The 24,269-nt window shown below is 48.7% G+C and overlaps 5 protein-coding genes across 5 annotated transcripts; 3 read left to right on the plus strand and 2 right to left on the minus strand.

Moving 5' to 3' along the window:
- Window positions 1-521: 521 nt before the first annotated feature.
- Window positions 522-2,785, minus strand: F5B22DRAFT_88626 (major facilitator superfamily domain-containing protein). Its single transcript, XM_047980667.1, has 5 exons — window positions 2,383-2,785; window positions 2,263-2,277; window positions 1,727-2,128; window positions 1,262-1,624; window positions 522-1,184 (listed from the first exon to the last, which is right to left on the minus strand). Exons 1-5 carry the CDS (start codon window positions 2,677-2,679, stop codon window positions 843-845), a joined length of 1,419 nt encoding a protein of 472 aa, XP_047832135.1. The 5' UTR covers window positions 2,680-2,785; the 3' UTR covers window positions 522-842.
- A 726-nt stretch (window positions 2,786-3,511) lies between these two features.
- F5B22DRAFT_88508 (uncharacterized protein) lies at window positions 3,512-5,945 on the minus strand. The gene has a single exon (XM_047980665.1). It carries the CDS (start codon window positions 5,666-5,668, stop codon window positions 3,785-3,787), a length of 1,884 nt encoding a protein of 627 aa, XP_047832136.1. The 5' UTR covers window positions 5,669-5,945; the 3' UTR covers window positions 3,512-3,784.
- A 3,026-nt stretch (window positions 5,946-8,971) lies between these two features.
- On the plus strand, window positions 8,972-10,899 carry F5B22DRAFT_601474 (GPI mannosyltransferase 2). The gene is made up of 3 exons (XM_047974612.1): window positions 8,972-9,328; window positions 9,381-9,972; window positions 10,021-10,899. Exons 1-3 carry the CDS (start codon window positions 9,025-9,027, stop codon window positions 10,418-10,420), a joined length of 1,296 nt encoding a protein of 431 aa, XP_047832137.1. The 5' UTR covers window positions 8,972-9,024; the 3' UTR covers window positions 10,421-10,899.
- A 4,980-nt stretch (window positions 10,900-15,879) lies between these two features.
- F5B22DRAFT_88810 (uncharacterized protein) lies at window positions 15,880-19,133 on the plus strand. The gene has a single exon (XM_047980668.1). It carries the CDS (start codon window positions 16,065-16,067, stop codon window positions 18,918-18,920), a length of 2,856 nt encoding a protein of 951 aa, XP_047832138.1. The 5' UTR covers window positions 15,880-16,064; the 3' UTR covers window positions 18,921-19,133.
- A 2,570-nt stretch (window positions 19,134-21,703) lies between these two features.
- Window positions 21,704-23,310, plus strand: F5B22DRAFT_635524 (nucleotide-sugar transporter-domain-containing protein; the record flags this gene model as incomplete). The annotated part of the gene is made up of 4 exons (XM_047977158.1): window positions 21,704-21,760; window positions 21,872-22,210; window positions 22,267-22,989; window positions 23,041-23,310. 4 exons carry the CDS (start codon window positions 21,704-21,706, stop codon window positions 23,308-23,310), a joined length of 1,389 nt encoding a protein of 462 aa, XP_047832139.1.
- Between the last annotated feature and the right edge of the window lie 959 nt (window positions 23,311-24,269).

Below are 24,269 nucleotides of genomic sequence, written 5' to 3' on the forward strand. Positions count from 1 at the left end.
AAACTGGCGAAGATAGGAGTATACGGGTCACCAGGCATTCGCCCGTTTAAGCGAATCCAAGTTTGTACCTCCTGCTGATCGTCTTGCGGTCTTGCAACAAATGTCTCTATCATGTTCGATGGGCTTCTGTATATAAAAGCTGCAAATAACAACGGGTCTTCGTTGAAGGCCTGTTCCTTGCAATGTACGTCAAGATGCATCTACTTGGTGTCCTACAACAACATTGGTCAAATACCGGCGCCGATGGTCTATCTATCCAGTATACCTAGATTACAGACTGGGCAGATATGCACGCTGAATATTGCAGCGGCATCCAGCTTAAGCCATCTACGGCAATGTCATGCAAATCAGGAAAATAGATTCGCTGTGCTCTGCCAAACCCCTCAAGAAAACATGCAAAGTTGAAATGGGAAATCAGAACTGGTCAGCTGAACGCCCCCGTGATCCGAGCACCAAAACTCCATGATCCATAAAACCGTCGGACCAATGGCAACCGCAATATCCACCTCTCTCGGTACGGCCGTTTCACCGCACTAGCTAGACGGTCATGGGGGCTCACAAGTTCATACAGGTCAACAAACAACCAAGCAAAAAGCAAACTTATACGATAAATCAAACTCGATTATAGTTCACATGGCGGTTTGTCGGTTTCACGATGAACGTTTACTTGAAGTTGTAGGTAGGTACATAGGTACACGCTGATCATCATGAAATATCAATGATGAAATAATAATACTATGTATATTCCTGTTATCGACATCTTCATTCAGCTATATGACTTCGGCATAGGCTGCTGTATTTATCGCCGCCTCTCTCCCACTTCGTATCAATCTCATCATATTTTACACCTTCTTCTTCTCAATTCTTGGTAGCCCACACCAGACCAAGAAAATAAATGCGAGAAGAGCGAGGATGATGGGCTGTAACACTTGGACACCCTTGGCCTGTGCGATGGCCCCGACAGCAAAAGGTAGGACAGCCGCACCGCTCCCTCCAAACGCGGCGGCGAATCCTATCGCGCCAACGTGAAGATGCTGTGGTAGCAACTTCGACATGGCGACAATGGCAGCCGGGAACAAGGGCCCGATGAAGAAGCCCTGCAGTCCCACAGCAACGGCCGAGACAATGAACTGCGGGACGAGCCAGAAAAGAAGCTCGAAGCCTACTGTAATAGGAAGATATATCTAGGCGTCGTTAATAAACAGCTTACTACTTACTAACGAAGAGAGAGGTACGACGGGGAACAGAGTAAACAGCATACCATGATAGCAAGCTTCTCACCGATCCTGGGTGTAATGAACCCCAGAACGAATCGCCCGACTGTCAGTCCGAGCCAGAACCCGGTGGCCGTGAGACCACTTTCAAAAGCGCCACCGTGGCGAACTTGGATCATGAACTCGACGATCCATCCTCCCAGAGCAACTTCGATGCCGACGTAACCTAGGAGGAAGACAGCACATAGCCAAGCCACGCGTGCTCCTGGCTTTTTGAACAGCACCTCCTTCAGCCCGCCGTTGCCGCCTGAGGAATTCGAGCTCGCAGCCACCGAGTCGCGATACTCGCGAGCCGTAGCCTTCCAGAAACCCGCGCCAGTAACGACAATTTCAAGACCGGCGAGGCCAATCTATCTCTGCGTTAGACTCAGGTCGACAAAATAATTACACACTATCAGACCCGCCTCCGATATATCTAGAAAACCACCAGCTAATTCAGAAAGAATACTCACCATCAGGTAATAAAACGCATACCAGGGCAATCCCGCCTTAGTAATCATAGTCGTCGCAATAAGCGGGCTGATCACAGCGCCAACGCCGTACAACCCGTGGAGAAAGCCCAAGAGCTCGTTGGCGCGATCCATGTTGCCGATGAAGGCGTTCCAGGCCGCGTCGGCCACGCCGTTGCCAAAGCCGGCGAGCGCGAACGCGACGACGAGGACGGGGTACGGCGGGTGCACGGCGATGATGACGTACGCGACGAGATGGCTCAGCGACGCCACGAAGGCTACGCCGCGCCGTCCGAACCGCTGGTGGATGGTGTTGTTGGAGATCGCTGCCGCCGTGTACCCAATGAATGGTGAGAGGAAGACCAGTGATATTATGATGTAAGAGAGATGGTAGAATTCCTGGAGCTGTTGGTTTGTAAGTCACCCGTTAGTTAACCAGTTTCTACCTATCCCCTTGAGAATATATTCACTCTTTATACCGCTCATTGAAGGGTGTGAAGCAGGGCATGTAGAAAAATGAGTTGTGTGTGTGAACATACATATGGAATAAGAGGCTGTATTTAGCCCAAGTTAGCGTTCCATATCCTTTCCACCTGCCGATGAGTATGCATACATATCAACACACATACTCGCAGTCGACAGAAGATCAGTTCACTTACGCCATAAGCAGAATCATTTGCCCCCATTACAATGAACGAGTAAAAGCACGACGAAACCCGCGGGATGTTATGTCGAGGGTAATTCCACCGCTCCTTGACCTCAGCAGCCGTCGGCGGCGCACTATCATCGACCTGTTTCTCTTCATCAGAGCTGCCCCGTCTCGTCGACGAGTGCAGCGGTGTACCGATGGGTTGCGGCACACTTTTGTTATCCGACGGCAGCGACGACATGTATATCGGCTGGAGCTCCATCACGGCGGTGCTGGAGCCGCCATTCTGATGGAATTGTGAAGCCATATTTCTAACCCCTTTCCCTACTTGTGCTGAAACTCTTGTAATAATATATGTAACAACAGCAATAGATTTATGTATATTCAGCAGCTCGGCAAATAGATACCATATATACCTAGGTATGTGAAGAAGAAACAAGTGGGGAAGAGAGCTAAAGTTGATATGACGACAGTCGACTAGGGAGCAACACAATGAAGCAAGCGTCCGTCAGACTCCCTTTTATATACCTACCCAGTAACTAATCCCACAAACCCGAATCTCTGACACATACGATATATAAAAAATCCTTGCACGAACCAAGTGCCCAGGGAAGGAAGACAGATAAGTTCCCCGGCGGTCGGCGGACCATCGTCGCCCTAAGAGCATCGTGATCGAGGCCAAGAACATGCGGCAACACTGACTTACATGCCGGCAAAACACCGGGACCCCATAGTCTGCCCATGGTTCTCCATTGCCGCCTCCGCATTTCGCAGAACCATTGTTAACGTATTTGGAAACTCCGCCATGCACGAACGTTTCTCGTATCCACTTGTCTGCGTATCGTATTGGCGTATCTGTGTTCATGGCTAGGATGAAGAGTGCATCAAGGGAATAGCACAAGGCATTATGCTTATCCGTTATGGATGAGGAACCATGTCCAAGGTGATTTCGTCCTCATTAGTAGAATACTTTGCAGCAACAATACCCTGCAGATCAAGAATGATGAAAGGTTTGACCCATATGGTACTATAGTGATCTAGCCAAGGTTTTTGGCAACTTCTGATAAGTAGATAGACTTGTTCATGCCCTTGACTCTGCGAGGGACAGGCTCTTTGTGATTTTAAGATAGTACACGGCTCACGCCAATCCCTCTATGCTGATAATGACATAAAATTCTAATCTGGTAATGTGACCCAACCTAACCAACTCCTTGCGCAATGATCTTTGAATCCCAGTCCCTTTAATGCACTTGTTGTTACAATGGTCTGCTGTATACTTCATGTCTGCTGCACCCGTTGCGGTGCTCCCATCGCCGTGATAAGCCATCAAGCAAGTCTGATAAACTTCGGCACCTCAAGCAACCATCACTACTATTAGGTGTTCGGCCAGTTGTGCGAAAACGGCGGCAATGCTATCGCCCCGATAGCTTTCGAAACCAGGTTGCCATGCTCTTCCATTTGCGGTGCTTGAACTTGGAACAGACCTCTCCAGTATCAACGTCTCTATCTGCCGCATTGGTAGATGTTCCGCTTAGATCCATCACATCGAACTCGCTGTTGTCAGGAGTCAGAGAACTAAGCGGCGAATATGCTGAGACAGTGCGACGCTTGACAGGCATTGGCGGTGGTGCTAGAGCAGGGCTTCGACGATCCGCTTCACTATTTGAAACATAGGCAGCGTCTATGATGGATTCAGCCAACGAGTTCTCACGAACACTTTTGGGCAGCCCAATATTCCAGTCACCACTAAGAGCCCGCCTATTGAGCTTGGCTAATCTGTTATGTTCGTCAGTAGCGGGCTGAGCACCATCATTCTCCGCCAAAATAGCTCTTCTCTTCTTTATAAAGGCAGCTCCAGTGGACGTGGCCCGTTTAGGCACGTCACTTGTGGACCGCAATACGTGTTGGCGTATTGATAGTGAATGTTTCCGCCGTCCCATCCCTTCCGAATATGGCGAAGGTGGCGCTGGGTCAGTGCTGGCACTAAGAGATCGCCGCCGACCACGCAAACTACCCTCGACTTGGGGAGCCGCCGAGTTGCGAAATGTCATGAAATCCTCAGGCCGGAATCCAGGTGCCCAGCTGTGTCGAAGGGCGACCCAGACCGCAGAAACCGAAATAAACGACTTCTGCCACTCTTCCAAGGATTTAGTACGCCTTTCAGTTGGGCTCCAGTCATCTTTGGACGGTGAATTGGGGAGAGAAGGGCTTTCTGCCTCTGGTGAACCCCTGTCTGAAGTCTGAGTTACGGTCGTATAGGTATCGGGTATAGTGAGGGACGTGCTTGAAAGTGTAGCAAGTATTGGATGCCGGCGACAACCAGGTTCTAAGAAACTAAACGTGAACTTCGTATCAGAAAACTGTGGTTTCATCGACTTCTGACTAGGCGAAGTTGGTGTGCCTGGCACCGAACTGGACACCACCTGCTTGCGAACCCATCGAGCCGTCATAGTCGTCCCCATAGGAGTAATCGATGTAAACTCGTAAGAGAAAGAGTTCCCACCAGATCGAGTCGTCGCCACCCAAACCATTCCCTCAGCCATTATGATTTCTGCCTTGTCCTCCGTCTTGGATGGGCTTAGAACAGCGAGCAAGTCACGCGCCATTATGCCGTCTTCATCGTTTTCACTTTCAACTCCCAATATTTGTGAGGCATAATCTTCGCTTCTGACCAACATGATATCCTGACCACTAAGCTCTCTTTTGATGCCGGCAATCCCAGGAATACTCCTTAATAGTGGCGCCATTATTGATCTGGCACCTGCAAAAGATGGATAGACATCAATGGTAGGTTTAGGACGCAATCCAGGGGTGACCTGCTGAATCTGAAGCACAAGATTTGGACGCATGTGGATGATTCTCTGTTTGGTACGAGGCTTGGGAGGGGGGTGAGCAAGCACATATGTAGTACCCTTCTGAACACCAGACAGGCGTTTCTGACGACGTGAGGATGACACCCCACTAACCTCGGTATCAGAAACGACTGATTCCTCATCTCCGCTCATAGTTTCTGGCGGCGACGTGGGCTGGTCGTTCATGAGCTCTCCAGATACACTGAAGGCATTGTTTGGTGTTTGATCGGCGAACTCCGGGCAAGTAGTAGACCCTTTCAGACCGGGCAATATTTCGTTATCCTGAGATAGTGGCGCTCCAGCAGCAAGAACGGAGGTACTGCTCACCGGTGCAGACCAGGTCGAGCGGAAAAGAGGCTTCCTCAGGTTTACAGGCGCCGCAGCTAGAGTCGCCCGCTTGGAAAATTCGTGACCGTGAAGGCTAGCACCAGAGTGAAGGAACATGTCGATGCAAATATCCTGAAGAGCGTTTTGCTGACACTGAATCAAGTGGAGCCAAGAAACGCGGTGAACATAGAAGGGTTCTCTGAGTGGTGACCAGCCCCATCAAGGCGCAGTGTCCAATACCTGACCCAGATGAACGAGCGGTGATCTTCCAAGCCAGTCGAATGATTAGTCGAAGAGAAGCTGAATGATTGAAGATAACATATATCACACAGTAAAATATTTCACGTAAACGAAAGTCGACAGGCCAGGATGGCGCAACGCTGTGTTCGAAGGACAAGACGCAATGTAAATTGCCAAGCAAGCAGTGGCTTCACTAGTGATTATACCCAAAGCGAGAAAGCAAGGAGCCGGAATGACAACGGAACAACTGCTGAAATTCAGCGGTGCAGCTATGCGTACACGTGTAGATGCGATAGGAATTGATCCGAGACACAAGGCGCTAGACCATGCCTCGAATTGTCAGTGCGGCGCTAGAAAGTGAAGTCGTTGCTGTCGTCGTCGTTCGTCGTTAGCGTAAAGGGTGGCTAGTGCAATCGGTGGACTACTTCGTATGTGTAGCCGAAAGACTGCGAACAGTACGCATCCAACCTCAAGGTCAGATTCACCCAGGATTACCAACGCCGAGTATTATGCCGCTGACAGCCTGCTGGACAAGTTCGACAAGACACAGAAGACAGCACACAGCACACAGCAGACCGAGGACCAATGCGGTAGTTACGTGATTGCGTGTGTAGGTAGCGTAGCGAGGGCAGAACAGAACGTAGGTATCACCAGACCGAATATGATTGCGCCAGCTCTGTCGACAGAGAATGTAGGAGAGAAGAGAGTAGTTCGAGGGTAGAAAGGTGGTATAGACCAGGTACAGGAATCGAAAACAAAGTGATGGTTACAAATGGCAAACGATAGGTTTTATGAGATACTCGACATATTGAAACAAGGAGATGCTTTCAGGCAAGGAAACATGAGGTTGGGTTTGTCGAATTGAGACAGACCAGCCTCTGGCTCGACTAACACAGCAGGTAGGAGGAGCTAGCATGCTAGGTAGGTAGTTGATGCGATCTACCCGGATACAGTGGCCATTAGCATGCCCATACCGCCCAGGTACACTGAGGCGACCTCCAAATGCGCTGTATGTACAGTTGCGTGTAGCGTACCCAGGCGGTATAGTTACAGTGCAGTAGTGTAGTGTAGGGCAATTACTAAGGGGGGAGTGGGTACCGGCGTAATCGTATTCTCGATCTCCCGGCATGGCACAGGTAGCATGGACATTTCATTTACTGCTACTGCGCGCTCTTTGGAGCTTTGAAGGGTGCCAACGGCAAGTTCAGCTAGCAAAACTCCACTCGACCGCTACCACCCTCCCTACTTGACGAGCTGTGTGAGGGTTACATTTGTAGAGGGTACCGCTGTGCTCGCAGGCTGGGAGGTGTCTGAAGGCAGAAAGAATGGTGTGGGAGCGTGAGAGAAGGTGGCCGGTAGGACCTTGGACAAGGGCAGACTCATAGGTACAGTGTACCTCCAATCGCTGCACTGCGATTCAGTCGCCTGATTTATTAATATTATTATTAGTTGGGCAATTGCTGTAAATGGTTGGGGGATCGAAACTTGGTAAGAACCCGAAAACGAGATCAGATATAGCCCTACATTGCTTATAATATACCTACCACACCTCAGCGATGGTGCCTTCATTTCCCATAAAAGCATCGTCCTCTCTCTTATTCGGCTTACCATTCTCTTCTGACCTTTTCTTGATCATATGATGGCGCGACTAACTAACTAGCCTACCGTAAGACTTACACGATCTTAGGCTTATCAATGATGAAGACATTTGATGCCTAGGTATGTTGCGCTTTCGCACTTCGCATACCACCAGTCAGGAGATCAATACATCGTATGACGGATGATAGCCAGATTGATGGTGAATAAAGAATGACGTGGTATACCTATGCTTTTTGCGGACAGGTAGGACTGGTTGCGACGGATTAAGACATCATAGCAGTCTCACCGACCGCCACAGACTACCACACCATGCCAGCTGGTTTCCCTCGGAAGTATCGGAGATGAGTTTACTTTTGTCTTGTGCGTGACGGATTATTCGGCCGCCTTACAAAGAACGGAGTCACCCGTCCGGGTCCGAGAAAGCCTCCCGATACTGAATGCCTACTTATGCAGCTACCCTGTGAAATCAAAATCTGCATCCTCAGCACCCCAAAATCCATGAATGGTGACCCTACTCACATTATCTACTATGTAATCTTAAAGTACCCCAAGACGACGCTACATATCAGAATGCTGTGGTTACCCATTGCTCATCACCAGTTGCATATAATTCTTGCAACCTGAAAATGCACGGAAAATGCTCCAATCCCCCTCGTCAAAATAGATTGCCTCGGCGCACGACATTTAGTGGTCAAGCGCCAATGATCAAATCATACCCCATACTTCGCCCAGTTGAAGCAAGCAAGCCGGAGGCAATTTTCATATTGGGGGCCACCGCTTAACATGCCTAACCAACCGCCGTCAAGCCGACGACGACATGAGAAGGCGAAGTAGCAGAAGCCAAGCCGTTTGGTCCTTCGACCTAACTTCCCCCTCGCTCACACTTCATTCAAGTTACCATTGCAACTGGGCAGGTCCCTGGGTAGGTGCTGTAGGTGGTAATCAGTCTGCATGCATAAATGTACAACAGTGCATCGAGTCCCATGCATGTAGCTCGGCTTCGTCATCAGCTTGCGATTCCAGTATGTAGAAATAACCTTATCGTGCTGTACATTCGTAGCCTGGGGTGCTTGACTCGTATTCTACCTAGGTAATTAGCTTGGAAGGCTCAGTGTCCTAGCCTGGTTCTTTAGCCAAAAGCAACGAATAACGCGAACCTACCTAGATAATTTTCGTGAACCAACGACTCATAGTGTTTACACTTACTGACGACTATTTGGCACCTAAAGAGCAGAAATTTCTTGGTGTCCATTTGGTGTATAGCTCTACATCCAACGACTTGAGTTAAGAGAGTGAGCTGTCTGCCGAGGATCTGGGTACATGTACCTGGTATCTACCTATGTAGCCTTACTTAGATACAGTCCAACAGGTGAGGTTTGAATCTACATATAGGTACCTAGGCAGACACAGGTAAGCCAGTGCACTGCCAGTGCTACCAATTCCTCACTAATATAGGCACTAAGCCACACCTGCAAAAGGGCAAGGTACCACCTCTATGTAGGAGGTATAGGTAGGTACCTAACTAAGCTACAGGTACAGCCACTTATACCAGCCACAGGCCTTTGAATAGGCAGTTTCAGGGTTCAAGGGATGAACTGTTGGTTAAGTACGTGTACAGACCAACTTCAAGAGCAATGATGCCTTTCATTGATGCCGCTCACCCGCTCCGATCCTTGGGCTGCATATTTGTCTTTTGGAAGCTGTTCCTGTTTTCCATTGCACTTGGCAGCGCTGTGGGCCCAGCATACGACACCTCCAGTACTCTGCTGCTGTCCCCTGACCGGAGTACATATCATGAATCCATATTTGACCTGGCCACGAGGCTGACGAGATGGGATGCCATCTATTTCGTCCAGGCGTCTCGGCGCGGCTATCTGTTCGAGCAAGAATGGGCTTTCGCAAGCGGGCTGCCCACGGTTGTCTCTTTTCTGGCAAATGGTATGTCTCGGCTCAGTATCAAAAGGTTACACTGCGCTGACTGTATGCTCAGTTCTTCTAAGTCTCGGTGTCGAACACAATGAGACACTCGAGTCTAGCATAGCCATCTTTGTGGCCAATATGTCACATCTTCTGTCGGCTTTGGTACTCTACGAACTCGGTCTAACTGTTTGGAAAAACTCGCGGGTCTCTTTCGTTGCCGCTGTGCTTCATATACTCTCACCCGGAGGCCTGTTTCTCTCAGCGCCTTACTCGGAGAGCCCCTATGCTCTCCTCTCCTTTCTGGGCTATCTTTTCTTCGCGAAAGCAACCCTAAGCGAGAAGCGCACTGTTGCTCACGATGCAAGCTTGGTGGCTGCAGGTCTATGGTTCGGGTTCGCCGTCAATTTCCGTAGTAACGGAATATTCAACGGCATTTTGTTTGCAATTGAACTGTTACGTGAATTGTCACAGCCGCCTACCACTAACAGCGTCAGAAGGAGATTAGCTTTGATTGCTGGTGGCTCTGCTCTTGCCATTGGGTTCGTGGCGCCACAGATTGTTGCATATCAAACCTACTGTTACGATGTACTCGATTCGGAAATCAGACCGTGGTGTACCAAACGCCTTCCCAGTATCTACACTTTTGTCCAAGAGCACTACTGGTAGGTCTCACTGATATGTTGTAATCCGACAGTACTAATGCCCGCCAGGAACGTTGGGTTTCTACGATATTGGACACCTGGAAATATACCCCTTTTCCTCCTAGCCGCCCCCATGTTGTATCTTTTAGCAAAATCAGGAACTGCCTTCCTCTCTAATCCATTTCTTTTACGCGAAGAAGCGAAGAGTGCGCCAATCTCGAAGAATCTCGCCACATTCATCCATTCTATGGTATTGGGTCAGCTCATTATAGCCGTCCTTGCTATCACAAACTATCATATTCAAATTATTACGAGGATATCGTCTGGATATCCTCTTTGGTATTGGTGGCTAGCAAGCGTACTGTCTGACAACAAAACGGCAGGCGTTGGTAAAAACTTTGTGATGCATATGGTCATGTATGCAGGTATTCAGGGTGCACTATTCGCATCCTTCCTTCCTCCGGCTTAAATGTAAACATATAGCCACAATCCCATGTAAAACTGTGGCTTAGGTCCAACACTAGAAGAGAGTCAAAGACACGCAATCATAGTCCTAAACAATCATGAACACACGATGCCCCGTGAGTGTGGTCTGAACTGCCACTACTTTACCCGTTGCGAGGAGCGCTATGGCCTACTAAAGATTCCCAATTAGGGTGATGTGCAGATATAGCAGCTTACCCAGTAAACTTGGTATATTACATGCTGTCATGAAACAACAAATCTTGGTCAACGAAGAACAGTCTCCGGGAAGGGTTTGACGTGCTTCATATCATCATAGTGTGTGGCAGGCTATGCCAATCAAGCATGGATACCTCGGCGACTAATCAGAGACAGTCTCGGAGTAATTGAGGTGAGGCTATTTAGCGGTCGCAGTATGAGACATATTATACCGATTTACCTGTCTATATAGACCCAGGCTAGCCCTGCAACCGGAAGCCTTCCGACTGGTGCCTAGTGAATAGAGTCGATTGCGAGCTCAAATCCCAGCCCATGGTATAGGGCACTTAGATCTATAGAGCCTCATGTTCCTTGAAGCGCTACAGCTTCTTACACATTGGGTCAGGTAATCGATCTCACTACACCCGCACCAAAGAATTTGCGCGGACGCGATGTGAAAGTGGTCAAATCATTTTGAGGAGTTGATCGATACACCTCAGCTCGAAGCAATACATGGATACATTCACAGGGACATTCACGTGCTGGATAGAAGCTCGTCTGTGCCAGGACTCATGAAGTACGTGACTCGAAGACTAAATACCTTCTGACACCAGTCCAATAAATCCCGTATGTAGGTGATCAAGGTGGCCGAGAGACCTGGATGGCTTCTCTCAGACACTCGATACGTGTGAAAGAAGATTGATGTAAGCTGCCTAGCTTAGCTGATAAAACGACGACTATCGCATGTTCTTTGACCTTGGATCTCGGCCGTATTCTCATGGCAAACCAAGCCCATGAGTATGTCCACAGTTCTCATCGCCTTCTGCGGCATCAATGTCCCAAAGTTGATTGATATCAGAGATGTCTCGGGGCTAGCTCTCAAGCTAGTTGTTTGCTTAAACCCTCCGGACGCAAACACAGAAACCATACAAGTTTCTTTGTGCATATCTTAAGGGTACACACTCAGGTCATCGACTTTGGTGGCATCTTCGTCTCGGTTATTTTAGATGGCTCGTTTTAATACTCCCCGTTTAGCCCTACGCGGCAGTAGTATTAACAAGTTCGACTGGAGGACAGCTTTGCAGTTGCTAGGCTCCGAGGCAACGATCGATATTCGCCTAGATCAGAATGCATATATACGGTATTGCGAGAAGTTCCGTTTGTTTTCCACAGCTCATGTTGGACAACCTGATATAAGAATTGCAAGACGATTGATAGTATCTGATCTAATACTCTTGAACCTTGCACCGTATGCTCGTAATGATCAAAGAGACTTAGCAGTATGGATGCTTACGTTGGCTGAACAAGCTTGCCTCGAACCTTAAAATGCAATGCAGGGCATACATAGTCATAACAATACTAACTTCTCCCTTTCTACGACTACTATAGTAGCTTGGTATATGCAGCATCATGCAGCTTTACTTGCATAAATGTCAAGTTCAACTTCCGTAAAACGAAGATGTAGGGATGGAGACCGGTGGCATATGTCAAACATGTCAAATGCCCTGCCCTTAAATTTATAGGCTGTGGATTATTGCTTCGGGATGCAGGGAGGTAGGGTTACTTGATTTTACTCCAGGGGACAGGGCGTAGTGTCACACAGGGAAAGCTTAGAACGAATGAACCAAGTTGCTATTTGATCAGATTCTTCTCATGATGATTGCTAGCACGTCTCGAATAGGCACTTTTAATCTTGTAGGCGTTGCTATTTGGCCGATGCCTCGCGTTTCAGGGTCCACGATTCGTGTAAGGTTACATGCTTATTCAGTTGCAGCTGGAATCTGGCATTGAGGTTGTTTAGCATACAGTAAACTTGAGGCATAGAGGGCTAGGTCTTCATGCAATCTTGAGCATCACGACCGATCCGGAAAACAAAGATTCACTATGCGGGATAATCCAAGATTTTTGAATTGTTGAGCTTGGGAGAAGGGGTTGGTTCTGTTGTCAGAAGCCAGTCTCTCTCTGCGGTAGCACACTGAGTTTGAGTTAGGCTTGATTTTATGATCCGATGTCTGCACCATGCACTCTATGAAATTCATGCGTTGAATCCTGCTTGCGGGGTAAACCATAGGACTTTGGGTAGGTAGATCTAACCAGCTCACCCAAAGCAGTATAGGGGGATCCCGCCTCGGAACAAGAGGCTGAGATTCTTGATTCACAATGTGTTTGACGTTACCATGATATCGGAGGAAAAGCCGGCCCGGACACCGTGAAGTCTGGTCTTCTGCGAAAAACGCAGTAAACAACTCTGATCTCCAGACGGTGGTTTGTGTGGGAGGCAATCCCGGCCCTTGACTGGGTATCTAGACGTGGGGAGCTTGTTAGATATCTCCCCCACACGGCTCAACATGTCTCGTAGGGAGGTGGCATTTTTGTGATCGTCAGCTAGGGTCGTGAGATATGATCATGCAGTCCTGATCATGATAATTACACCTTGACATATTGCGCTGTGAAGTGATGAATCTTTACATCTTGCAGTGGTGGTGAGATGACAAGACGAAATTGAAGGTCTATGACGTCGTCACGGGAGCGCTGGATCTTGCTTCCGCGAGTAGCTTCAGCCAAGTACCGCTCTAAAAATCCTTAGGAATCCATTGCTCCCCGAAATTGGATTCGATGTGTTATTATGGAACGCTCAGACATGGCGCTCTGATAAGAGACATATGTATGACAATCGAGTGGACAACATTGAGCCGTCCCATGCATAAAGTCCTTGCCAATACGTATGCCACTGACGGAACGCACAGATGTGCACCGTTACGCACTGGTAAGCTAGTTATAAGGCTATTTGGGCTTGCATTCTCATGAGCCGATCATATTGAGCAGAGCTCACCGAGATGTGCACAGGGTATATCTAGTTTTAGGCGACTGTCGTCGGGGAAGATTACTTGTAACATGCAATCACTCTGAGTGTCACCGACATGTCATGAATCGAGGCTGCGCTGCACGCGACAAAATGTGGCTGATCAAGGAGGTCATTAAGCATGGAGATCTGCACAAGCAAGTACTACGCGCTAAAGTCCTGTTATATCGCCTAGTAACGGTAATGCATATGATGCTACCCAATATTCAACGTCTTCCGCATCCTGCGTCGCTCTGCTTGAAAGACGTTTGAAGATAGTAGTCGTCGTTACCCACTTAGGTGCCCCGAATGCTCCCAGAAGATCTAATCGAGGGTACTATTGCGACACAAGCCGGTGTGCGGTGAGACTCCAACAGCGAAAGCACGGGGCAGGCCGTTTCATGCATCTAAGATTCATGCTGTTCGCTTGGTAGATATCTTACATGCGTAGGTCTGACCAGCCAAAGGATTCCGTGGTTAAGCAGATCGGAATGCGACCGACGGTGGACACGATGCGGTAGCTCTGTACGTGAGAGCAGAACTGGTTCGGTGGCTTGGCACAGAGATACACTACTCTTAGAGTTGCCTAATGTCTGTGATCTATCATCTGTTAGCAGAATCGATATACTGTACGAACCATTACCCTAGAGTCTACAGTATCAAAGGAGTGTGCTGGATCGTGATTGTATGCGTATGTATCGTAGGCTCCCTGGCTCTCCCTATTCTCAACCGATACTCAGTATCATTTCCTTGGCGGCAGATCGTAGGTAAATTAGCCGTAATTGCCTCTCACCGAGTCTGCTGTTGCTCTTTCGCCTGACCTTGAGCCTAAGAAGGTGAACATCGTCCTGTGTAAATGGCAATGATGTTTACCGTGAATATTCCCTATCGCAGTATCATACATGCCGCAAGATCCAGACGGTTTGAAGTATGATCTACAGTTATTGGCTGAACTATCGATAGAAACCCCATTGTTGTTACGGTCTGGGAACTACCTACCTACCTAGTGTACATAGTAAACGTTCCAGGCTAGAGCCGGAGTGAACGAGCTCTTCATGGATTCGCAACTAACTAAATTATACCAGTCTATGGACACTATTTATATACAATAAGTATATAGCCAGGTAGGTATGAAGCATTCCTTCTCTGCGGCGCGAACCATGCCGTGATGACGGCATATCACCATCACTGCCGAACGCGTCCTGAAGACTTGATCTGTGTATTATTACCACAGGGAATTTGTACGACAGAGGAAGCTGGGCAGCCAGCGTACACTAATTCCCGTATCCTCGGCCCGCGTATGTTTGCACTCAGATCAGTTTCTTGGAATCCTGGGACCCTGGCTGCTAAGGGGCTTTGTAACAGGGATTAAGCCGACTGAACCTCAGGGGGTTAAGTATAGTGTATCTCCAATATTACCACTAAGCCATGTCTGTATGTCATGGGTTGCTTGTCCCCTGACTCTGTTCGTTGCGATCTTGATCTGGCTAGTCCAGTAGCCAGGCCGACTCGTGTAAATTGTTCCTGAGCAGCGGGATGGCTCCGCCACTACTTGCGTGTAGGAAGGCAATCCCTCGCAGCGCCCAGATACGCTGCGTTTCGAAGTGTACTGCTAGCGATGGTAGTCTGGAGATGGTTTCTCGGTGCCAAAATCTGCAGAGGTCTAGCGTGGTGGTTCTGGTAATGAATCAACGCCCAAATTAGTTTAGCGATCCCGAGCTCTCAGGATTATCCAGGATGCACATGAGTGGGTTCGAGCGATGCTATTGTGAAATGAAAGGTAGAAACGACGCCTGCACGCTCACTTGCGACTTTCCTGAGTTACTATGTATATCAGGCAATGCGCTAGTAATACCTAGCCCTTTCTTCATTGCATGCATGGTGCGGATCGGATCCCCATTTTTCATATTGCGGGAGAATAACTTGACTTCTCGTGTCCCTCTAGCAAACCGCGAAGGGACATTTTTCATTTTATTCTACTTTCTTCCTCATCCTCACACTCATGAATCGATCCACTCGTGGCATTTAATGGTTGGTTTTATCCGAGCCCGTGTGTGGTTCCTTGAGAGAACCAAATATAGTGTACGTACCACCCCTGAAGTCTGGGGTAGAGATCCTTCATCAAAAGACGGATGATATTCGACCTCATATTAGGAAAGTATCTGACCATTTCTTTTCCACAGCTTACTGGGTTCGTTGATAACTGGCACACGTTACGCAGAGCCAGTACAAGCACCTAAGAGAGAGAAAGGTCGACTGTCGCAACATAATCTCGAATCGAACATCATCGCCTTATTTACACGTACAATGATCGTGACGACTGGGACACTATCTATTCTGAACTGAGAAGCTCGGGGAACTTGTTTGAGAGACCCTGCCAGGCTTCTCGCTAGCCGAAATCCGCTCTGAGGTTCAAGCCATCCAAACAAACGTGCATTACAGCCATACGTGAGATAACAGGCATTCAGGCTGCTCTGTCCATAGCATTCCGAAGACGATGCTCAGTGGACAGGTCTTCGGCTGCCAACAGGTTCGGAAGTAAGCACGGTGACAAGGTCTTTCACCATATCAAGACGGGTTACCTACGCCATTGATGAGGTAGCTCTTCACGATGGGTGGCGGTATAAAGTCTAGGTTTAAGTTCCCTGTACCGGGTCGATCCAGCAAAAAGCAGCAGGCGCAAACGCTTGCTGTCCCAGTCCCTCTTTCAAAAGCACAAAGGATATTAGGTGCGGATGGAATTAATATCGGATCGTCGAGACTGACAGTCGAACCTAGCCGGGCGTGGGAGACAGGTTCCACCGGCGGTATCAGCATATCAATATCTGAGAGCAGTGCGAGTGAAGCCGCGCATGACATTGGGTTGGAAAAGGAATATGGAAGGACACGTCATTGGGAAGAGGAATCTGCCATCATCCCGCGACATAATCGAAGTGCGCACGGCTCTGCTCACAGAGGCCTAGCGGGAAGCCGCTCACCCTATATCGGCGGAAACGAATCACGCGATAACGTAACGAATACATCTACAAGAGGTAGACAATTGTCCTCGTCAACGATTGACACTCACTACGATGCCACGAAAATGCCTCTTGCGATATCGCAGCAAACGTCGAATTCGGCAATGGCCAAAGGTCTTCCAACAAAGGTGAACGAGCTCCTGGACATAGATGGAAGCTTGGCGGGCCCGCAAACTATGAAAAAGAAGAAACCTGCGAAGCTTGACTTTTCGCGCTTACGGCCGAAGGGACACAAGGACCGCACCCGCAACTCCCCTAATACCGATCCCATTCTAGGCAATAATTATGTTATGCGTTCGCCATCATTCATGGCGCAAACGCCAAGGTCGCCCATGATGTCAGGCTCTACAGTGGAAGAACGTCAGAGAACTCCGCGAAAGCTCATGAAACAGCACACTGTCCAACAGTCTCGGTCAAAGGGCGTCACTGAAGCTACTGGATTGCACCAACTCTATCACCATTACGAGCAGATGTCATTCCAGGATGAGCAGCAATTCGTGGAGGAGGTTGAACCGGAGCACTTAGCAGCGTACTCGGAACGAAGTTCAGATAGGCCTAGACCGGCTAGCATATTTACACATAGCCTCATCGCACCGCTACCCGTAATAATATCGCGGGGACAAGACGCAAGGTCCAATCACTCACGCAATAATTCTCACGATAGTCGAGTCGCTGCGTCGATAGCCGAGTCGACCGCTGGGCTCCAGGTACATCCTGCATCTAGAGGAGACTATGCCGGCAGCATATCAAGCCGGCATACACGAACATCAAAAGCCTCACCTTCAAGCAAGAGCTTATTGGAGTCAGACCGGTTACAGAGCAGTGTATTATCTCTATCGGATTCTTCAGATGATGAGGCTATCGGCCCAACATCGTCGACGCCTAGTCATCGTGAAGGTGTCATAGATGATGAAATTCCCGAATATCCAGTTCCAAATAGAGCGCCGCAGAATTTCAATCATCTACATGGAGTCGCGAGCCCAAGGAAGTTCACACCTTCCCTCAACCAGGTAGATGAGCATCTCGCTGTGAAATCTGCACCACGAGCTCATACTAGTCGGTCGCCATCAAACTACACTGGTCGCTCCAGTCAATCCTCTATGAGCACGCTAACTTCGGCACATCCAACGGTTCCCTTCACTCCAGCCTCCCGAATATCGTCGAGATCTGCTGACACCATTGATACAATGGTTTTTGCTCATCAGGCAGGTTACAGCGTTCAAGAAGCCACAACTGTGTCATTCGTGCCATTGGTTTCCACAGTGGAAGCTGCATCTAACGTCTCCTTAACCGATGATGCCCACCATCTAGAAAAAGTTCTATTACGTCAAAATAGCACTGCTACATCCCGTGTCTCTCATTCCTCGGATCAACCGACCCCACCGCTATCACCTAACAGTATGGAATTTTATATGCCATCCCGTGAATCACTCCAAAGACAAGCGATGGCAAATGGCTCCAGTGAAGCTCACAACGCGCGTATGATGGCAGTCACAAGACAGGAAGAGATGCTATTGGCGGCACTACGACAGAAGAGGGCTAAGATGCGTGAGACGACGATTTCGGAATCTGAAGAGGATGGGAGTAGCCGAGCAGACATTTCAAATCGAGGCAGCCCCCAGAATGTGAAAAGGTCAAGCCCAACTAGCAACCGGGAGACACTCGGGCCTCTCGTCAACCCTTGGCCGAAGAGAGCCTCTTCACTCTTCGTGACCGGCTCTCAGTCGCGTGACGTTGACGTGCCCTCAACAGCGAGCCGGAGCGACGCTACTGATAGGACCTCAACATCAGCTACCGGATCTACGTCTTTGGCGACGCCCGATTCTCGACACGAACAAATTTCTTTGTATCTTGACCACCCCATTGATGACACTAACACGAGAGACACGAGCCTGGACTTTAGCGACGACTACATGGATGACAGTGATGGAGAAGATCTCATAGTCAACGAGCGACGTTCTAGCCGCATGCAATCTAGGCGTGACAGCGCATCCGGGCCGGTTCGAGGGCGTATAAGTGGCAGCACTGGTAATCGACGGGGTAGTAGCAGTTATAGCAGCCGGTCCCAAACTGACTCGATATCCACCGATTCCCTGGGCGCCCCGGCGAGAGTACGACGATTACAAGACGTGCCTGAAGTCGAATCCCGGCCTCCGTACATTGAGTATGAAGATGATGAGGATGATCTAGGCGACCTTGGTCTCGATGGATTTCCGCAGCCGCCAATGCCGCCGCCGTCTTGGCCACTACCCCCTCGGCCAGGAAAACCCTCGACCCAAAATCCAAATAGCCCTCCATCTGCTGACTTTCTCCACCCGTCGAGCGCGATGCAACAGGGTCTCTCACCCGAGCGTAAAATTGGCCATGTAAAAAGTAAGAGGAGCATGGTACGGTTAAGCGCCGTTGGAAGCCCAACCTCTCCAATGCCTTGGATGGGTGACGATAACTGAAAGCAACACACCTTTTGACGACTTAAAATACACTACACAGAATCACGATACCTCAGAACCAGTCACTCTAACCGCCCTCCTTTACTACCTTCTTTTTTTTTATAATTGACACACCTACCGATAGACGGGTCTGTCAAATTCAAGACATTACTCGGCAGAGTACGCCGAACTAATTATACTTCATATGTAACTATATACTACATTGCATTCAGCGGTATTTGGATGCGGGGGAAAAGACATTATTATATTAATACTGGGCGGGAATGGGAGGAAAAGGTCTTCAAGCGTACCTACTGATGGCTGGAACGATAACATAATGGATGATGCATTAGATGAGATGAAGCCCCTTACCGACGTTTCGAGACTGCATTTAAGCAGGTGGCACGACTGTTGGCGCTGCACAGAGGAAACTCGGCATTTCGTGATATGGACGATGATATTCATAATAATAAACGAGCCTTCTGGGGTACGTCATCTAAAATAATCGTTGACAACTGGCTGGCCATGCTCAACGAAATACGCGATCCCGCCTATGACGACGCTGAGAATGCGCTTCATAAATTAATTCGTGGTCTAAGACCACGAGACCCCTTCTGTCTACATGCTGGCATAAATCTTGGATTCTGTTTCCTGCTGTCGTGTTCACACGTTCTCGGTGCTGATTGGATAGGTCTTGAGCGAGGAGATGCCCCTAGTCGATCTTCCTAGCGATCGCCCGCTCGCTTCCACGTCGATGTGAGATCAACTGCCGTTCTGCTTTAGGGCCCCCAGCTCTGCCCCAGTAACCAGACCAAGTAGCAGACGGGTAGGCAGAGATGATCCGCAGGCTTTGATGCGACACAGGGAGCTGCCACGATGCAATTTGCATGCAGGTCTGTATGCACGTACTACTACGTGAGTAAGTCGCTGGTACACTGCCTTTCCCCCCCATTGGTGGTGTCGCACATTACCTCCAAAACCATGTGCCGTAGGTCTCGCAGTATGCAACCACATTGTGGTTTACTATAGTACAGGTATATAGTCACATTGTGGTTTACTATAGTACAGGTATATAGTTAGCGTAGGAACGAGAGATGATGCTGAGGAAGAGGGCCGGAGGTTCTAGTCCACCCTCGCATCTCTCCCCCATGCACAGCTGAGTCCGATGGTTGGGGTCATCATCGATATCGAGCGAGATTTGGATTGGCGTGATCCTACAGTGTAGGTAGATGCTGTTCCTGGCCGAGGAGATTGAATTGGATTCACACAGACAACACACCTACCTACCCTACCTCCCTAAATGCGTGTGGGTAACTACCTACATGTAATATATCTACATCATAGACATCGGAATGGCTGTGACAGAGCTTGAATGACTCCACGTAGGGGAATACTTAATTAATTATGTTGTACAGCCTAGACTTAGTAGGAAGCCAGTTGAAGCACATATCCAGATTGAGTGCTTTGGTTAGAGAACGGTGAGATCTATGGATGATCGTTAAGACAGCACACAATTTTGAGTTTGCCCTGGAGATCGATGCGAATACCTACCTAATAAGCATCATGACACCCACAGAGGTGCTGTAAGTTGCACTAGTACATGCACTATTGGAAGGGTATGGGAGCTAACCAGCACATGATGATGCAGTGAAGAGCAAGTACCTACAACCAACCCACTCTCCAGTTATGGGCAGGCTAGGTAGGTACCAGTACCAGTACCGCTGTCTGAAAATGTACCAAGGTGCATACTCTCGGGGTCCAAGACACCAGTTAATCACAGGCCAAAGAGAAAGAAGGTCTCTGCAGGTTAGTAATTAAGTAAGACAAAGAGAAATCAGAGGAATCGTCAAGTAGGTAGTGCTGTAGAGGAACCTACTCGCTACCCTAGGTACCTTAAGGTTAGTGAGGTTTAGGTTCCCATGGAGCCATGGAGGTGGGATCGTGGGGATACAGCCGCAGCTAGCCTACCGGTGCACCTGAAGTCGATTACGTAGGTAGGTAGAAGTCAGCATGAACCCCCAAGCTTGTCAAAACGCCATTGATATCATGCACTCTTTCGACGAAGCAATCTACAAAATATTCAAAAAATCAAAACCTGACAGTCTCATTTATCCAGCAGTAATCAGTACTCTTCGATCCTCGGTGCGACCTGTCCGCCCGATCTTCCTTCCCCTAGGATCCAGTGGAAACCCCGATTGAGCAGCTCCTTCGAGACGTCCAAGCCCAACACCTACTCCCCCAGCTTACAGGTAGAGGCTGCTGGGATAAAGAGCAGGCAAGGGTTACATCGTTGACAGTGGTGAAGCATCCTCTTCAGGTTGACGGCACCCTTGTCAGTTCTGGTCGTATTGGGTAGCTGGAGGCACACTGAAACGTGCATGCAGCTACCTTGCTGTTTTTCTGCTTTGCTCAGTTTGGCGACTCGCATAATTGGGTTTGCCCCGGCCTTTGGTGACTACTAAGGTATCGTCATCTTTTATATACCTACCTCTGTATTTTTATTTTTCAATTTGTGTCGTTGCGCGGTCCAGTCGCCGACTTGATGCTGCCTGCACGACCATCGCGCCGCGTCCATTACTACATTCGACATCTCTATACATCCACCACTTAGAATCGCATTACTCGATCGACCATTCGGTTTGAAGCGCTCCGCCTATACTAGCTGAACGGAGTCCGACCCCAGCTGGACAGGCTGGGAGGATCTATCTGGAGAAAGTGTCGCAGGCGCAAACGACGAGATTATCCTATAGAAAACGGATAGCTTCACCATGGCTCTTCTTGATGTTACAAACGGGTTACCGCGGATGACGCGTGGGCCAACGCTTTTCGGCGTGCCTTTGAAGCATATTTCCCTAATAACGGTGCGTACACTTCGTACCCGACGATGCGCTGCGAACCACGTCAATCCTGCCGTCACTCTGCCTCTCCTCGTCGCTATAATCCATACCAAGACTAACCTTCACTGCCACTAGCTGACATTCCAAAATTCGGCCGTTACCCTGCTCGCGCACTATTCACGGAGAATGCCCCCGAGTGGTGACCACCGATATTTTCCATCCACCGCTGTATTCCTCACCGAGCTCTTCAAGCTTGCTATCTCTCTGACCTTTGCCATTTACGAAGTTTCCAGAACCCTTGCTCCTTCTACCCCAGCGACAGTCCTATTCCAACAGATCTACAATGCTGTGTTCAAGGGGGACGGGTGGAAGCTGGCAATTCCAGCGATGCTCTATACTTTGCAAAATACTTTGCAATACAGGGCTGTAGAGAACCTAGATCCAGTTCACTACCAAGTTATCTTGCAGCTTAAGGTATATGATATCAATTCCCTAAACTTGCCGATTGGCAACTAACGAGACTCGGTTAGATACTCACGACAGCCATCTTCACTGTGACCATATTGGGCCGGTCCCTGTCAGTGAGAAAATGGATCTCACTAGTTATTTTGACGGCTGGGGTGTCTATCGTTTCAGTACCTTCATCAGACTCGAAAGACAGCTCTTTCTTCATTAACGATATGACGGACCACTTTTTCCCCCGATCAGTACATGAATTAGGGCAAGCAGTTAATGATCTCCGCGAAGTGGCCATGGAATTAACAAGACGCGGCACGGATTCGTTAGCCGATGCTGGCGAGCTGCTAGTAAAGCGATCAGCTACGTATGAAGGAATCGATGAAGATCAAAATAACCCACCTATTATGAACTATTCAGTTGGCCTTTTCGCTGTCTTGGCTGTTGCCGCACTATCAGGTTTAACAGGGGTCTTCTTCGAAAAGGTTCTCAAAGATCCTCATACGACTGCATCTGTATGGATTCGCAATATTCAGCTCTCTTTCTACTCCATAATTCCTGCCTTCTTCATCGGCGTCGTATTCAAGGACGGCGAGGAGATCGCAAAGCATGGCTTCTTCGATGGTTATAACTGGGTAGTTTGGGCTTTGATCGTCCTTCAAGCGATGGGTGGCGTATTGGCTTCATTGTGTATCCATTACGCCGACAATATCGCGAAGAACTTTGCAACGAGCATAAGCATCATCATCAGTTTCCTATTCACAGTATTGTTTTTTACTTGCGAGATTACATTTACAGTAAGGTCTTCCTCAGATTTCCATATGCCATAATCCACTAACTTGTTCCAGTTTGTCCTAGGCACTGGATTTGTCCTTTTTGCCACCTACCTCTACACGAGCCCTGACCGCAAGCGACGGCGCCCGCCACCGATCAACATCGCTAGCTACGAAAAGACTACAATTGACCCTATGCTTACGCCTCAGTCAAATGGTAGGCTTTCTGTGCCAAATCCAATAGACAGTGTCAAGAGTCTGGGTCTCTCAACGTCGCGACCTTCTTCGCCGCTGCGCTATCACAGTCGTGGGCCTTCAGGTAGAGATAAGGGGCGAGATGATTGAGGATGGATAATGAGAAAACGGATCAAGAAACGAAAATTGACTAGATGAAGCCCGCCGAGAATATGCGAGTGAGTGCTTTACCTAGTCCCAGCAATGCTGCGACATTCCAGGTGGGACAAGCGCCGCGCCGTATTTATACTGTGTCTACGTCGTGTGCTTCAAAAGATTGAAGCTTGCACAAGGGGCATTGTACTCTCTTGTTTACCCTATGGGCCTCTGAACCGTGGCTTCTGAAACTACGCGCAACAGCGAACAGTCCCTCGGGAGGCGCTAGAGACATCGTGGAGTAATAAGCGTACAAAGTCAAAAAGAACTCGACACAATGATAGTGTTTGGTTCATGACCAAACTCTAGAGTTACTTCACCATTCGTGCCCCCAGAATTTGGGATAGTAAGCACACATGCGGCACATCAGAGAAACGTATAGAAAATGAATAGATTATATTTTATATCTCATGAGGATCCGCTCAATATCTGCATTGTCCATACTCTGAAGCCCTTGGGGTATCATGTGACGCTCGAGTTTCACAGACCCTCAAGGCTGAGTAACCTTGAAACTTGAGACTTGTCCAAACAGGACCCCGAGTATCGTTAGCCACGGCATATGAAAAGGGTCAGTTCATGTCCTACTGGCATTGAGAGCACTTAATGATACAGAAATTCGAGATGTTCAGTGCATAGAAGTTCTACATTATCAGGTTGTCACGTGATTCTTGACTTGCGGCATCTACATGAGAAAGAACGATGGAACACTTCACGGCGAAGGAAAGAAGAACGGAAGAACCGAGGAGGCAAGTGCGGTGTTTCACACTCGGGTTGCACACATCTCCCACGGATTTTGATGATGTTCTTCTCATCTTCCCCTCTTCTCTTCTCTACATTACATTTCCATTATCTCGTGGGACCCCCTATATACACCATGTCTCTAATAATCTAGATCATCAGACGAAAGCTTCCGA

Source organism: Xylaria bambusicola (genome assembly GCF_022495145.1).
Source record: "Xylaria bambusicola strain CBS 139988 unplaced genomic scaffold F5B22scaffold_14, whole genome shotgun sequence".
Taxonomy (NCBI): domain Eukaryota; kingdom Fungi; phylum Ascomycota; class Sordariomycetes; order Xylariales; family Xylariaceae; genus Xylaria; species Xylaria bambusicola.